The sequence below is a fragment of the Nipponia nippon genome, unplaced genomic scaffold (genome assembly GCF_047370975.1).
Source record: "Nipponia nippon isolate SJK-2023a ecotype South Korea unplaced genomic scaffold, ASM4737097v1 scaffold_6, whole genome shotgun sequence".
Taxonomy (NCBI): domain Eukaryota; kingdom Metazoa; phylum Chordata; class Aves; order Pelecaniformes; family Threskiornithidae; genus Nipponia; species Nipponia nippon.
In genome coordinates this window covers 64,185,746-64,203,130 of record NW_028262380.1, presented here as the reverse complement: position 1 = coordinate 64,203,130, position 17,385 = coordinate 64,185,746, and the positions used below count along the sequence as shown (strand labels likewise).

The following is a 17,385-nucleotide window of genomic DNA, read 5'->3' as shown; positions in this document are numbered from 1 at the left end:
CATAAAAAATACTGTATTTGGCAAGTAATCTGTTTCTTGTATTGCACTATAGTTGAACATCTAGGTTCTTTATTACTTTCAAGCTACACTCACACTGTAATAATATTTCATAAACATGAACTGTAAGGTAATTATGCATATAATTCCAGGAAAACAAAATTACAGTTATCTGGAATGTGCCAAAACATATCCCTAACTATTCCCATTCGCCATCATTTCTGTACCAAGCACAGCAGTGGAAGAGGGAGAGACAGCAAGGGGAGCCTCACTTTAACTAACACTTGTAGCTAATCACCACCTGCAGTGTATTTGGCAATACATATCAAACAGAAAAATAGACGTCCAATAAACAGAATGGGAAAAATTTTGGAACAGCTAAAAATGGCAATGGTTTCAAACATCCATCACTGCCAAAGCTATGACCCTTCTATCAGCATTGTCCAAAATGGAACAGATGGAAACTAAACGTGCTTTTATCCATCATAGGCCTGTAACAAACTGCAGGCTGCTCTGCCTGCCTGGATTCTCTTTCACCATTTCAGAAGTGCTCCTCTGCAATATTGCAAACAGATAGACAGCACGCACATGCATGCCTTGCATGAACAAGTTTTATACTATGACTATTCTTTTGTCCTTACCATAGCTTAACTTGACTTTCCATTAATAAGGAAATAACAAGGGTATGGCCCAAATTATTTCACGTTCCCCGTATATAAACACTCCCCTTTATATACCTTTTTGGTAGCCCACTGTTTAATTCCATCATTCATTCTCCTTAGCTCCAACCATTGTTGTCTCTCATAGCTTGATTTTACCGTTTGCCTTGCCTGCGGCTAGAAGTACACTCTCCCACCTCTGCACCATTTTATTCCCATAGCTGAGATGTTAGTATTTTGTTCTCTGAGCAAAGATGTACCTGGTTTATCTGAAGTTTTTACTTAAGCCCCTGCGCTCTTCTTCTCTGTCCCTAGAAAATGAGGTCCACACTTAGAGATGACAATAAGCCACAACACAAACTGAAAGGCATGAAGCTGCAGGCACCCTGTCCATCTGAAGGAAAACAGCCCCTGGTGTAGCTCATCTTGTTTGGGGATGTTTATCCAAGTTCAGCAAGGTCTCCACTGAGCCAGCTCATTCTCTCATCAGCCAGTGTAAACCTCCTGGTATTACCCCTCTAGCATTACTAAGAGCTTTAATGGTGTTATTGTCCTTGACAGGCACATTAGTCCACCACAGTTTGGGAGCCCCTTGCCGGCCCCACGGGTGAGCAGGACCCACTCGCTCCTGGTAAAGTGCGTCCTTTCGTGGCAGGAGCGAAGAAGCACGCGGTGGCCAAGGCACCCTCGTCCCTCTCCCCCAGCACTCACACCACTGCAGCATGCAAGGCACAGACGCAGTTGTTATGTTACCACCACGTCCCTCCTGCTCCTATCTCTTGCCGAAATCAGCAGCCCAGCAGGCACGCTGCCAGCTCCTTCTGCCAAGGTCGAGGACAATAACGCCCTCTGTGCTCTCGTGGTCGAGTCGTGCCAAATGGTAGCAGATGGCGTCTTCCCCTCAGACCCCGTAGCTGTGGCGCTGCAGTTGGCAAGCCGCAAAGATCACCCTTCCCTGGGTGTTTTCCTTCTCCCTCCTCCACGTTGGCACACAGCAGACTGGCTGACGAGGCTGTCACATTTTCCGTAATCGCCCTGAAAGAAGCCCTTTGCAGAGCAGATCCCTCCTGCCGGCCTTGGCTGCACACAGCCAGCACGTGGACAAAAGGGCAGGCTGCCCCCGGACATGTGCGCCTGCAACGCACACCACGGAGCGGGACTGTTGGCTGCCGGGTACAGCTTGTTTCAACCCAGAGCAGCAGTCCTTCTCCTCCCACAGAAGAAACTCTTTGGTCTGCAGCAGAAGTCAACATAATACCATCAAGCCCTGCTCCTTGACATTATTCCTTCATTAACCATCACCTAAATTGCAAACCAGCTTCATTAAAACCTGACAGTCAACCTTGCACTAGTAGTTTGAAGCTATCTCTTCACAAACATACATCAATCCCACGCTCCTCCTTGTTACTTCTTCGAGTAAATAAAAGCTAACAACTCACTGAAGTTACGAATATAGCGGGGACCTGAAATACAACACAGAAGATCAAGATTTCACAACCATTTATGCCCATTAGCTTTATAAAAGACATACAATTTACAAGCTACAACTCCATAAGGAGAGATGAGACAATGTCACCCTAGGCAAAGACATTCACATCCCACAGAAAGGTTTTCCTCTCCTGTCAAAGGGAAGGTGTCAGGCTAGCCCGGCTTTTACCATGCTGAATAACAAATCAGCACCATGTACTAGTGCATGATATAACTGAAACTGGCAGATATGAGGTAGAAATTCTGCTTTTCAGCCTTAAATTTGACACTTGTGCTGAAGAAGACAAGCAAGGTCCTCGCACTCACCATGGTCCCACTCCTCTAATACAAGGCTGAAAAAGAAGAAAGATGACACTTTATCTTAAATAAAGATCAATGTTTCCCTAGCACCAGTAGTGGAAAAGGGGGAAGATGAAAGAGTCTGAATGAGGACTGGATGAAGAGCAAAGGACTTGTGAGCCTCTTACTGCCACAGCCACAGGGCAGAGGATTAGGTCAGGCAGCAACACCCAAGCACATGAGAAAACAGAAAGCATATCTGCCTTAAGATCTGTAAATGTTAGGAAAATAATACAATTTCTATTCAGATGACCTAGGCATTAGGAAGTACCGTATTTTGAGGATGTTTGGCTAAACCATCCTTTAATCCAAGTGGCACTTGCATTTCCCACTACTTTTAGAGATGTGAGGGCTTCACAAGCCTGTGTACCTTTGCCTCCCACATGGAGAGCACAAGCTCTTTGGTGCACCAAGGAGGTGAGATCTGCCTTCAGATTCAGCCACCGGCTTTCCAGACAGCTTCAGGCAAGTCACCTACTCTCTGTCTTTCCTGCCATTTTAAGTGGGATACCACCAGCTATTTGACAGAGAAGGTATATGCGGTTTAATTTATTTACTTTTTGCATCTACAGAGGTTCTTGCTGAAAATGGCAACAAGCATGGGAATTTCTTCATCATCATCATCATCATCATCATCTTCATCATCATTATTATTATTATTATTATTATTATTATTATTATTATTATTATTATTATTATTATTATTACAGAAGACCTGCAGTCATCTGTACTACAGAACACCCCACTGGATAACAATATCTCGAATGTCTATGCTTTGGAGCATCCCTCCGTAACATTTCTGTCTCACTTCTTCCTACAATGCTATTTTCATTCCTTAGTGTAATCAAGTACAGATCATATTTTAACAACTGAAATACAGAAACTGTACACAGGCAATTGTAATAAAGACATTATCATCTTACCATAAAACTTTGCATGTTGACTAAAGCTGATGGATCGTCAATTCTGTGAGCAGAGGTAGACAGCAAAGTAACCATTATCACAATTCATGAAAATAATGTCAGCAATATGGATATTTAGGAAGATCTTTTCTCAAAAAGTTCAAGTTACCACTGCCTCTGATTTTTCCTAGTACTGTCTTCCCACTTCACAGAATTTGTTTCGGAATCAAAGTTTCAAGTTGTGCTTCATGATATGCCATGGATACTGCTGACATAAAACAAGCTAAAAATTGAAGCCCTGAACAGGGTATCCAACACAGATATCTGTTTATCTATTACTTCACTGGACTTTTTGATGTCACCACTAGAGGGACATACATGAAGCTAAAAAAATGAAGCTAGTAGCTGTCAAAGATGCTGTTCAGGCTGCTATTATAGTCAGGAAGATAAAAGGCATCTTGTTTCTTTTGAGACAAAGTTTGTATTTACACACCAGAGAATGCCAAAACTATCAACACACGTGATTTTGTATTGGCAAACAAAATGGTGTATCTATGTCATATAGTTAATGGACATAACACAGACATTGCTGAAGACCTACTGTAGCTTCACAACTAACTCATTCAAGCCATACAGCTGGGGTGTGATTTATCTCCAGCCCCACAGAGTCTGCACCACCAAAGTTCAGGAAATTCCTCACACCTTAACAGAAAAATGGAAAAAGCCAGTATTACTTCCCCCCCATTTAGTACCCAAATCACAATCAAAAATTGTCAGAGCAAGAAGCTCTCATTCAAGTTACCTTTCTAACTTCCCACAGACCACCTGGCTTTGTGGGAACTACCTCTGCATGTCTGCCACTACCTAAGCCATTTGCCAACATCAATGTTGATTCATCAAGCTCCAGTGCCAGCTGCAGTGCTGAGGTGAAGTAAAAAAATGTCATCATTGCTGTGATTACAACTGGTGACATTTAAAATAGGGTGGGAATAAACCATGTCCTCAAATGTAATTTTCATGACATGAGCTACATCCTCACTAAGAGCAAATCTGGTGTACACGTACACCGATGGTGGAAGACGTTCACCACAAACTCGACCTGTAAGTTTGCTTTTATGCCACCTAAGTTTTTAAAGATGCCACCGCCATTATGTTCCAAACTCTTGTATGTAGCTGATGACCTTCAGAGTGGCACCAGTGGGTCACACAGAGAAGCTCATCCAAATGAACAATATTGCTAACTTAACTTATGGAGCAAATGCACATCAGATCACATGCACCATGTGTTAAGCAGGGCCAATAAAAGCAGTCTGCTTCTAAATTAAAAGACACAAGTGAAAAATAACTTTTTAACTTCAGCTTTATATACCATGCTTGAGTAATTGCAAAGGCAGGCAAAGAAACTGCAGTCATTCAAAATTTTTACAGAGTCTGTGCAGTCTTCTGCCACATGAAATTAATGCCACTGAGAAGAGATGATTGAAAAGTAAGTGGAATTACTTTACAGGAAAGAAAATGAAAGCTACAAGTGTTCAGGAGTTTTCAGAAGTGCTTCATCCATCACCTATCTTCAAAATAGACCATAACTGGGAAATAGCATTCAGAAAGCAGGCAATATTACTACTTCTTCTAATATAAATATGCACACTTTTAACCTATAACCTGTACTCGTTCACAAAGACAGAAGGCTTCAAGATAGCAGGGTTTATATATGAAAATTTGTGATGGCTCATGTTGCACTAACTTCTAAGTTACACACCTGAGCCGTATAAGTGAGGATAATTTGGCTATTCTGCACATGCTGCAATCCTCAGAGAAGACATTTAGAAAGAGCACTTTTTTATTTTTCTTTTAAATAGTTCTTGCAGCTAGATTTAATTCCTTCAGCTTTAAAAGCAGATGGCCTAAACTTCTATAATTTCAATCAGATTAATTTTAGGCTGAAAAAAAAGATCTATGAATGAATATTTCTATATTGAAAGAAATGACATTTAAATCAGCTATTACAGGCTTTTCTTTGCTAGATACAAGTGCTGGAGTTCTACCAGAAAAGGGACCGCATCTTCTGAATGGGAAAAGGTGCCCCATCTCCCCCTGCAGGATAACAGCACATTTTCTGGTAGTTCTTTAGTAGCCCAAGACTGAGTCACACCAATCTTGATCTTTAAACAGATGTGATATCATGAGAGGATCTTCCATACAAAGGAGAGGAGGCAAAACTACTCATATCACTCTGCAAGTATGTGTCACAACCCTGGTCTTGCCTCTCTCCCTCAAACCCCCAGTATAAAGGTTATAAAAACTTCGTGCTGGCTATCACTAATTCAGATTTACATTTCCTTAACATCATTAATTTGCAAGGCTTGTACCTCTCACAGGGATGCAGGTATCATCTCAGTTAAACATGTGGGCATACGAGGGCACAGAGAGGTAGCACTTGGTCCAATGTCACAGAAGGAGCCACTGCTGGAACCAGAACAAAAAGCAGGTATCTTGAACTTGGTGCCTTCCCCCAGTGTTGTTCAGTTCAGTAGCCATGACAACAAAGGCACGAAAAACATGGCTAAGAGGGATATTACATGCATTGACCTGTAGGGAACTGAGCTTGAAATTAGCAGATTTTATGGTGCCAGCACAACAGCTTCGTGGCGTGACCCGCCATCTCATTTCACAGGGATGTAAGACTGGGGATGGTCTGGGTTTTGTTTTTCTAAAAACTGTGAAGGGGGTAAACCTATTATGGGCACATCAAATATTTGCACACCACGAGAGCTGCTGCTCAAGATGGAAAAGAGTTCATTCCCACTGAGCCCTCATCATTAACCTTGTGAGAAATAAGCAGCAAAGCTTCAGCTGGCTTTATTTCTCTGGCTCGCTGACTCCATGCATTTCCAAGGGTCACTTAAAAAAAGGCAGTTTAGAGCTGTTACAGCTTCCTTGGAAGGACAAGAATGAGACAGAGCATGCCAATGTGTCCACATGCAGAGACGTGGCTCCCTACCAAATACATTTTTGAGAAATCACTCTGTTAATAAGGATGGCAATGTGTTCAGATCTTCAATAGGAAACAAGCAGCGCTCAAAGCTGCTTTAGCGCAATATGCCATTACACGGAGATATCTATGTGCAGCAAGGCTGGTGCCCATTTGATTAAGCAGCCTGCCTGCTCCCTCCAGAAGATACCAGAGGTACAATTAGTTCAGTCGGCAGTATCAGCAATGCCCTTGAGGTCCTGTGCTCTTGACAACTAATGAAGAGGCACTGCTGGCTGTCAGCGCGTGCAGGGGGAGGCATTCATCTTTGTGGCAGCACCAATTAAATCCACTGGGGTCACACCAGGAGGAGATAGGAATTCAGAGGAGGGAACAAGTCAAAGCTGCTGACTGGTTTAACACTTCATTTTGGGGTTTTATATCACGGCAGAAAGGGAATCAATTTTGTGCTAGCCATGCTGATGGTGAAGGGAATACAGAGCATCTGCATGACAGCAAAGGTAGAGAGAGTACCTCAGTGTTCAGGTGTGCACGCATGTGCACTACAGAAACACATTTTTTGCAGCAGGGCAGGAAAACACAAACAATTTTCTCCTAAATTCAAGAGAAGCAAATTTGCTTAGTGCATTGTGTTCCTAACACTCTGCTAACCCTTCAAGGAAAGCTACTTGCCATACATGTGGGTGTATCCTCGCTTCGGACATGACAATTACTCCTGAGAAGATAAGGTAGGGAACTTGTGCCCCTTATTTCTCACAAGGCTACATCCTTACAGAAAACAAACAGTTCTACTTCAAAACAACAGGGTTCAAAACCTTCTAAAACATTTCCATCCCCGAGACATCATGTTGAATTATACCAGTCACAGTCAAACATGTCAGCTAATCATCTGCCCCATTTGGTGCCTCACTGTAGCGTCCAACCTTTCCCATCCCACGGAAGTCCTGCTGTCATATGACTTCTAGGGCTGCAAGGTATTGATATCAGAAGAGAAAAATATTGAAATAGAAGCTACAGTAAGTATCCGGTATCCAACCTGTTAAAGTATATGGGAGCACTACAAAGAAAATCACTTGTTTAGCCAAAAAAGATCTGCAATTCCTGTTTTGTCTTACTTGTGTCCCTTAGGGAAAAATGAAAATGAACTTATGTGCTGGTTTTGGCTGGGGCAGAGTTAATTTTCTTCAGAGTAGCTAGTATGGGGCTATGTTTTGGATTTGTGCTGAAAACAGTCTTGATAACACAGGGATGTTTTTGTTACTGCTGAGCAGTGCTTACACAGGGTCAAGGCCTTTTCTACCTCTCACACCGCCCTGCTAGTGAGCAGGCTGGGGGTGCACAAAAAGTTGGGAGGGGACACAGCTGGGACACCTGACCCCAACTGACCAAAGGGGTATTCCATACCATATGACGTCATGCTCAGAATATAAGCTGGGGGAAGAAGGAGGAAGGGGCGACATTCGGAGTGATGGTGTTCTGTCTTCCCAAGTAACCGTTACGTGTGACGGAGCCCTGCTTTCCTGGGGATGGCTGAACACCTGCCTTCTGCTGGGAAGCAGTGAATGAATTCCTCGTTTTGCTTTGCTTGCGTGCGTGGCTTTTGCTTTACCTATTAAACTGTCTTTATCTCAACCCATGAATTTTCTCACTGTTACTCTTCTGATTCTCTCCCATCCCACCAGGGGGGAGTGAGCGAGCGGCTGCGTGGTGCTTAGTCGCCGGCTCGGGTTAAACCACAACAACTTATCCAATCCACACTTTCCAGGCCTACGTGGACCCTTAATTAAAAATGCTGCCAATCAGTAGGTGACAAGAATTATCACCTACTGTGGCCTTCCCATTTCAGATGTTTGAGAACTCATGGCGAAAGTCTCGAAGGGCTAAGCACTGCGTATCAACAGGGAACTGGAGAGTTTTTGATAACTTTACAACACATTGGCAGCCATTTATCTTCTCAAACCTCACAACACACTTGTGGAGGCTAAAGGGCCTGTTTACTGACAGTGAAATCAGCGTGACATACACATATGCAAAACAGATCCCTCCTGACTCTCAGCCATGGGTGCACAGCCCTAAGCAAATCTAAGCTGACTTAAATATAAGATAGCTACCCTGCAGAAATGAAGTAACATTGTCCTTTGGAACTAAAAAATTCACTAAGCTTTGAGGAGTGAAAGCCTATTGCAGCAGTAGAAGCAAAACAGTATATTATCCAACCTTTTATGTAAAGGAAGATTAAAAAAAAAAACCTCTCAAACCCACCTCATGCTACCTACCAGAATAGTTAATCTGCAGGAAACTTCATTTGCCATATGGTATGCAATTAAAGACATAAAGAAATGAAGAAAAAGGCCTGTGGACATCTCTTTTTTTTTTTTTTCTGACTAATGAAAAAATAATTCTAACAATTTCAGATTTCTGGGAATTAATATTTCACTCCTTTGCAGAGATTCTCTATCAAAGCCACAGGCTTTTGGAAAATGCTCTGTAGTCAAAGACTTCACAAGTCCATAAAGTCAGCCTAGAAACCTGATGAAATACTGCTCATTATTCTGAGAAAGCACAGCGTTAAGAATTTCATGCCTGAAAAATGAGATTCAAACACGCTGTGAACAGCAACAACTCAAGCCCTCCAAAATAATATAAAAATACTTCATAGGTCACTCTCCACAACAGCATTGGGGAGCACTTTCCTGACATCAATTTGTAAAACCTACTGCAGACTTCTAAATTACCTGAAAATAATTCTTACGAGAAAAGCTGTGATGCAAAAGCAGCCAAATGTTTGAACAGTATCACAGAAGTAAAGACTGCTGGACTATCAAAACCAAATCCTGAGACAGGCTTGTACATGGCAGTCCAGTAAAACTGCTATTGTTTTACATCCTTTCCAGCTGAAGCATTTGGGAAGGTAGCTTAAGTATTTTAAGTACATGTCATATTTTGATTTATATCCTGTACTTCTACTTGAAGAAGCAGAAGTAAGTTGTCTCATTGCAGAAATCTGTTTGGCCTGTTTTCAATTAGTACCACAAAGGGAACCAACAGTTCTGTTGCGTAGCATCACTGAGAAACTGCTTTCTGAAAAGATGTACGTACAGAAAAATTGTGCCCAGAGAGAGCTCATGTAAAGCAGAATAAAAATGGTGTGATTTTCCTCAGCAATATGTTTGGGCTTGTTCTCTTGACTACAGCTCTCAGGCCTGACAACCTGACCTTAAACAAACGAAAGCGTACAGTGCTGAAGGTAATTCCTGCCTTCTGCAGTCTCCACCGTCCACGACTCAAGAAAGATCTCATGTTCCCTGATGGGAAGGGAGATAGCACAGGAGCTGTATACACAAGAAAGCAGCAGACATGCAAATGCAGAAAAAAGCAGCAGCAGAGACTACAAGTAACTTCCCTGAAGTATTACACTTATTTCCTAACAGTCTGAATAACCCTAAGAATGAAACCGTGCCTTAAGCTGCAGACACATAACTTGGGGCTGCACTGAGAATGTTTTTAGAGGGAGGAACAGACTTTGGTAACTCGGTACTGCCAAAGTACAAATTCATCCACACAGATGCATATGCTGGGTTATGATACGTTGCCAATGATGAAAAATACAGCACACATATACGAAGTTTACAAGCAAAAGATTCCACAAGGGATATCGAAAATCAACATTTGGAAATGTATGTTTTAGTTTAAACAGTACTAATTAAATATTAACACTCACGCAACTGAACAACTCGGAGAAACCTTTGGGATGTTTGTGTCGCTAGGGGAAGTCATGCCTTAGAACAGAGCACGCAAACAGATCACATGCTAGCGAACATGGTCCTATAAACAAGCTCATCTTCAGTGCTGTTTTCTCATGAAATCTGCATGTAATATAGGACAGGGACAAATAAATACATGATTTGATAACATTCAAATGGTGAAATACCATTGGAGTGGTGATCTGGCTTCTTACCCATGAGGCCAAGCTGTAAAATGATTTATCACTCTCATAGAGCAGGACATCAGCCACTGCGTAACGCTCTCAAATAACAGCAACAAGGGAGGTAGCAGTATAAGCAGTTTAGTTTCCAGGATCAAAGTCCAGTCAATGATGAAGCACATTCCTTTGCCCATTCAGTAACCATCATCTCTTCCAGGCAAACACCTGCATAGTCCCAGATTATTCTGAGCTGGCTGTGCTTCCTGAGTGCATGAGGAGACAAGGATTCAAGTCCTGGGAGCTCCTACAAGCATCCAGACATCCCTGGGAAAGCCGGAGGCTCCTACTGCAAGGCTTTCCATACTGCCCTCGCTCAAAATGCCTTCAGGCAGCAACCCTTGGAAAGTCCAGGGGACTCCAAAAGAAACACTCCAGCCTTGTGTGAGAAACAACAGACGAGTCTGAGCTTCCCACATCTCCGTGCTTAGCTTCTCCTGCTGCAAATCAGGTGCAGGAACTCAACTCAAGCAGGAATCAAGTCCCCTATCTGAAAACCACCACACATGCAAACTGTGGTGCTTTCACGTGCCTCTGTTCTGCACCTCCAGGTGACACCTAGTTCAGTGAAACACAGCTAGGTCACCCGATTCAGCTGTGTGTCAACACAAAGGCCTTCCCCCATTACATCTGCATACCAAGATAAAAACCTCAGGTTTCCTTTAGAAAGGAACAAATACACAGAATGAGATTTTATCTTCTAAATAAAACTAGTAACAATCAGCAAATAAAACACAATCACTCAAACAAACCTAATCACACAACTTTGATATATACGCATATTTCCCATTAAAAAGGTATTTATTTAAACTCTCTTCTGGTTTCTGTTGAGTATGAAACATTCCTCCAAGTGTGAGAGAGGCTGTTAATAACCACAGACATCACTAATCACCTTGTGGTCACGCTGACTGTGGTACAGAAAACTCCCGCACAGAAGTGTAGCGTGGGCCTCGTGCTGTACAGGAGACAGTTTCACTCCTGTAAATTAACTTCGTCAGCACAGCAAAAGAAAAAAAAAGGAACAATTTTAAGTATTAAACCATGTCATGACTTAAGGAATGAACAGAATGTTTTCAAAATGCAAATTAAAGGCATCTGTATTTTAATTACAGCATCAAAACTGCAAGATACTTGTCTCCACACACATTTCTTTCATTCATCTTCAGAGACGGCTGTGTACAGAGAATTAGTTTCATAGTATAAACCTACTCCTACATACATTCCCAAAATAATTTGCGTGTATTACCAATAAACAAACACACACACAAGTTTTCAGGCTGCCCACAGACATGACAGACAAAAAGAGGACTTGTCACTATTGCCTTTGGGATTACAACTAAAATTACTTCAACTTTTAATACAGGGAAAATGGAATCAAAGAGCAGCGTCGGCTTCAGTGCCATACATTTCACACAACGTTCATTTAAGCTGACAAAATAAAAAAACTCTGCAAATAGATCCTGTTGCTATGTAGCTGTTTTCTCATATGAAAGCTAACAAAGGCTAAACAAAACTTTGCCTACAATATACTTTTCTCTATTACACTCAATGAGCTCAGCTTTGTTGCTGTCAGCCTATAAAACTAACTCTTATACTGAGTCACTAAGAGGATAGAGATGACAAACAGCTCTGTTACAGAAGGCTGACAATACTTGCCTTGAGAAGCAGCAGTGGTACAACGATGGTGGCAAAGCTCACTTCATCTTTGCTTAACATACAGCTGACAACACTTCTACAGGCACTGTGATACCTCCAGTCAGTCTGAGTCTCAATTTTAATTTAATCCCCCAAAGACCAGTACTGTGGCATGAAATGTCCTATCTGATTTCCCCATAAAAATTTTTTGTCATGAATCCTTAGCATAATATCTCACGGGGAAAATTGCTCCAGTATGAAGCCACTATAGCTGCATGCTTGTTAGCAAAGGAGGGGAAATAAATATACTGGTGCTATCCTAAACATATTCATAGCCCCATACTCAGAATTAAAAACAAGCAAACAAAACAAAACAAAAAACCTTACATGATTCTCAGGGAGGCTCCAGATAAATATTGAAGGCAGTTCAAAAACTAATTGCAAATTACTTTTTAACTTGACTGTATAGAAAGATGGCATAACAAATATTTTGGGAAATCACGAGAGCGATTGTGCTCTCCCATCAGCATTGCCCTTCAGTTCAGCAGCTGGCACTCCCATTGTCAGCTATGCTGCCCAAGGCTTTTTAACTTGGACATGAAGGATGACCCTGGGCTGAGGCTTGGCACATAAGGGCTCAGGCTGGAAGAGAATTGAGTAAGAGGTGCCGACACTTTGAAAACCAGCATTAAACAGTCAAATTATGGGAACAGAAGCAACACAAATGGTGGTTGAGACTTAACAATGTACTGGTAACTCAAAACCAGAGTGAAACATTGCATTTTCTGGAGACTTTCTACAATTCGGACAACAGTCAGGTCTGTAGTAAAAGCATTCAAACTCAGCAGCAAAGTACAGTCTGACCTCCAAATGTGCTGTACACATCCTACAGGCATCAGTGGTGTTTGGGATAGCATCATACACAGAAAATGAATAATCTCTGAGGAAGGTGCTTGAACATGGACAGAAGGGCCTGCCTTCAAAATGTAAATGTTTGACTGTTCAAGCCCTATTCCTTTACCATTTCCTTCTATCCTGTTATCAGCCAGATTTCCTCCTGTTAAGGAAAAATTACAAGCTGTATCTGAGGGAACTTTCTGCAGCTCAGCTATGCCAGGTCCCATGCAGGCAGTGACCCTCTGGTGCCATACAGCTGCCTGCATGGTTGCACACACATTGCAGGCCTACAGTTAAATAGTCTATTTTTTTGACACTCGATGCCAAATTCACATAGACCAGAGGCATAGTAAGTATGCCCAGGGCTAGCGTTATCAGACAGATTAAGGTGTCATATGCATCAGGACATATGTAACACCAGCTTCAGCAAAATCCTTTATATCAATGTCCACACGTGACATGGTAGCAAAGGTGTCATCGCAGCCATTTTGAGATGGGAATACCCCAGTTTTGTGCGCTTCCTCGGCAGCACCTTCTAGTTTAACCTGTGGCAGGAACTAAAGCTGCTTCTCCCATGGTCACATCTATCAGGAGGAGAGAAAGCAGCATCACTGAAATCAGTGCCAGTCTATTTTTGTCTGCTCATCTTATCCCTGCCACACCCACTGCTGTAGGACATGGACCCTACTGCAATACCTGCAACAGCTACAACTACAGAAGCTCAGCTTCTCTCTTTCCCATCTACAACATCCAGAAGAAATACAGGTTTAATTTATGAAATGACTGATTGGAAGTCCCATTTTGCCTGGAAATTTTAGGTCAGAAAGCATTCTGTGTGTTCGGAGGGGAAGCACTTTTTCAATTGAAAAGAACTCTCTTAATTTTCAATGGAAACAAGATTTTAGTCAGCCCCAGATTGCAATGTTAATAATAGGTTTCTTTCAATATTTTGAACATATGAAAAAGATGCAGACCACAGTGAGAAACTACTTAAAACGTGATTGATTCAAGCTGAGGTGAGCGTTAAGCAAACCTCACAGATACCATGCTTGCTTTCTTTGCATACTAACCCCTTACTGCACATAGCGTTCATAATCAAATTCTTTGCCACATATAAAAGGAAAAATAAAGCTGTACTGTGGTGAGCTGCAAATTCCAGTGAGTGACTGGCCTCCTTAGCTTTGACATCTACTTCATATTTCTTACACTTCTACAACATATCAAAGTGTCCGTGCATCAGTCAACACAACTACATTTGTGCCTTGACACCGAGATGGTTTAAGAGCAAGAACATGGAGGTGAGTTTCAATAAACATTATCCTCTATTTACCCTTTTAAATAGCCATAATGGGAAGGTAAATTGAAAAGTAATATGGGCATTATCAGAATATATTGAACAAACACAGTGGGCTAACTGGATGTTGAAACATAGAATCATTTAGGTTGGAAAAGACCCTTAAGATCATCGAGTCCAACCATTAACCCAGCACTGCCAAGTCCACCCCTAAACCATGTCCTCGAGCACCATGTCTACCCTTCTTTTAAATACCTCCAGGGATGGAGACTCAACCACTTCTCTGGGCAGCCTGGTCCAGTGCCTGACTACCCTTTCAGTGAAGATTTTCCTAATATCCAATCTAAACCTCCTCTGGTGCCACTTGAGGCTGTTTCCTCTTGTCCTATCGCTTGTTACTTGGGAGAGGACACTGACCCCCACCTTGCTACAACCTCCTTATAGGTAGTTGTAGAGAGCAGTAAGGTCTCCCCTCAGCCTCCTCTCCTCCAAACTAAACAACCCCAGCTCCCTCAGCCGCTCCTCATAAGACTTGTGCTCTAGACCCTTCACCAGCTTCGTTGCCCTTTGGACACACTCCAGCACCTCAATGTCTTTCTTGTAGTAACCCAAGCGCAGGACCCGGCACTTAGCCTTGTTGAATCTGTATTTACAACTCGTTGGGTCCGGCCATCCAGCCAGTTTTTTTACCCAGCAAAGAGTATGCCTGCCCAAGCCATGAGCAGCCAGTTTCTCCAGGAGAATGCTTTGGGAAATGGTGTCAAAAGCTTTACTGAAGTCCAGTTAGACAACACCCACAGCCTTCCTCTCATCCACCAAGCAGGTCACCTTGTCATAGAAGGAGATCAGGTTAGTCAAGCAGGACCTGCCTTTCATAAACCCATGCTGACTGGGCCTGATCCCCTGGTTGTCCAGTACCTGCCGCATGATGGCACTCAGGATGATCTGATCCGTAACCTTCCCCGGCACCGAGGTCAGGCTGACAGGCCTGTAGTTTCCCAGATTCTCCTTCTGGCCCTTCTTGTAGATGGGCATCACATCCCAGTCAACTGGGACCTCCCCAGTTGGCCAGGACTGCTGATAAATGATGGCAAGTGGCTTGGTGAGCACCTCTGCCAGCTCCCTCAGTACCCTTGGGTGGATCCCATCCAGCCCCATAGACTTGTGTGTGTCTAAGTGGTGTAGCAGGTCGCTAACCATTTCCCCTTGGATTATGGGGGCTTCATTCTGCTCCCCATCCCTGTCTTCCAGCTCAGGGGGCTGGGTACCCCGAGAACAACTGGTCTGACTGTTAAAGACTGAGCCAAAGAAGGCATTAAGTACCTCAGCCTTTTCCTCGTCTTCTGTCACTATGTTTCCCCCTGCATCCAATAAAGGATGGAGATTCTCCTTAGCTCTCCTTTTGTTGCTAATGTATTTATAGAAACACTTTTTATTGTCTTTTACAGCAGTGGCCAGATTAAGTTCCAGCTGGGCTTTGGCCCTTCTAATCCTCTCCCTGCATAACCTCATGAGATCCTTGTAGTGCTCCTGAGTTGTCTGCCCCTTCTTCCAAAGGTCGTAAACTCTCTGTTTTTTCCTGAGTTCCAGCCAAAGTTCAGCCAGGCTGGTCTTCTCCCCCGCTAGCTTGTCTTTCAGCACATGGGGATGGCCTGTTCCTGCACCTGTAAGATTTTCGTTCTTGAAGAATGTCCAGCCTTCCTGGACTCCTTTGCCCTTCAGGACTGCCTCCCAAGGGACTCTGTCAACCAGGACAAAATCTGCCCTCCAGAAGTCCAAAGTAGCAAAGAGAAGGCTAGCAAATCACTTAAGCAATACATGCAGTCAGGAGTACCACTCAGTTGACAGGGTAATGTTCTTTAGACAAATCTACACCCAGGAAAAAAAAAAACACCCCATCAAAAAAACACAACTAAAACCAAGTTTAGGGTTTCAAAGCAGCGATGCTTGCTGTTGTTACAACCTGTTTATCCACCCATATTGACCAGGGAGCATTCTTAAGTGATGGTACTGATGTCATCAAGCCCATGTGCTATACTGATAAGCTGCTGATGCCAAGTTATGGATTCCTTTGTTACCACAGGACACACTGCTTCATAGCATCCAATATAATCTAAAAAATTACCAGATACACTTGTACTGTCACTGTGCCACTCAGTGATGCAGCTCCTTACTGTGAACAATTATACTTTACATTGACAAATAAAAAAAACATCCTTCTCCTATGCTGCCCAGAGGTGAATGAAAAAATTATGAATGAAAGTATTAACAAATTACCGATTTTTTTTTTTTTCCTTAAATTGAACCATTAATCAATTTCAGCTTCTGTTCTGGCAGAACAGATGTGGCCATTTGTTACTGAGAACAAAACTGCAAAGACTTTTTATGTGGAGTAGAATATCCTACCTGGAACAACTTCAAAAAGGAACTTTCCCGGACTTTCTTCATTGCAAGGATGCTCAATTACTCTGTTGCCAGGCAGAAAGATGGTACCCTAAAGAAAAAAATAATAACAAACATGGGATTAAAACTGCTACCACACTTCTGATAGACTAATATTTCTTATTTTTGGACTGAGGTATATGTGAATTTGTCGTGTTGCACCTGGGAAGCTGACTTCCAAAGAGAGACTGAGGAGGGATTATCCCAAAAGCCAACATCACAGATCCCCTTATTTAACTGAGGCATACAATAATGGCTTTAGGTTTTTTCCGTCTCTTGGGTTTTTGATACCATGCAGATTACTGTACTAATCACATGTACTAATTCCACTGTGCTGCAGAGAAAATTTGAGACTAAAAGAAAGAGTTAGTTTGACCCTGTCGGTGAAAAGCTATGAAGTTGCACATCTAAGGCAGATGAACTTACCAGCTAGGCTTCTTGGCTAAAGCCAAAGGATATGTGGACAGAAGGGTAACCTCAGTTTGTCAGGTGCATACTCAGTTCCTGCTCTGTGCCCTTTCACTGTACCATCCCAGGGAAGCAGTACAGAAAAAAACATCCCACTTTCATCCACCGGCAGCACCAGCAGACCAGCATGCTGCAAAGCCACAGCAGGCACAGTGAGAGTCCTGTTCAAAGATGCATTTGCTACAGGCAGACAGATATCGGATAATCTCTGTGATGGGCACTGAACACCTCTATCACAACTTTACTACCTTGAGAAGGCAGATGGGGAATTTTAGCTCTGCGTATTTGGT

General features: G+C 42.7%; 1 protein-coding gene across 3 annotated transcripts in view; it reads right to left on the bottom strand.

Moving 5' to 3' along the window:
- The window catches only part of ARHGAP24 (Rho GTPase activating protein 24), a 261,312-nt gene that overhangs the window by 131,324 nt on the left and 112,603 nt on the right, over positions 1 to 17,385 (bottom strand). For all 3 annotated transcript variants that reach the window (XR_015699608.1, XM_087736084.1, XM_009473142.2), the window contains exon 3: positions 16,592 to 16,679. Coding sequence is in view for 2 of the 3 variants with exons in the window: in XM_087736084.1 (XP_087592210.1) it covers positions 16,592 to 16,679 (88 nt within the window). In the remaining variant the exon portion in view is untranslated. The remainder of the gene's footprint in view (positions 1 to 16,591; positions 16,680 to 17,385) is intronic.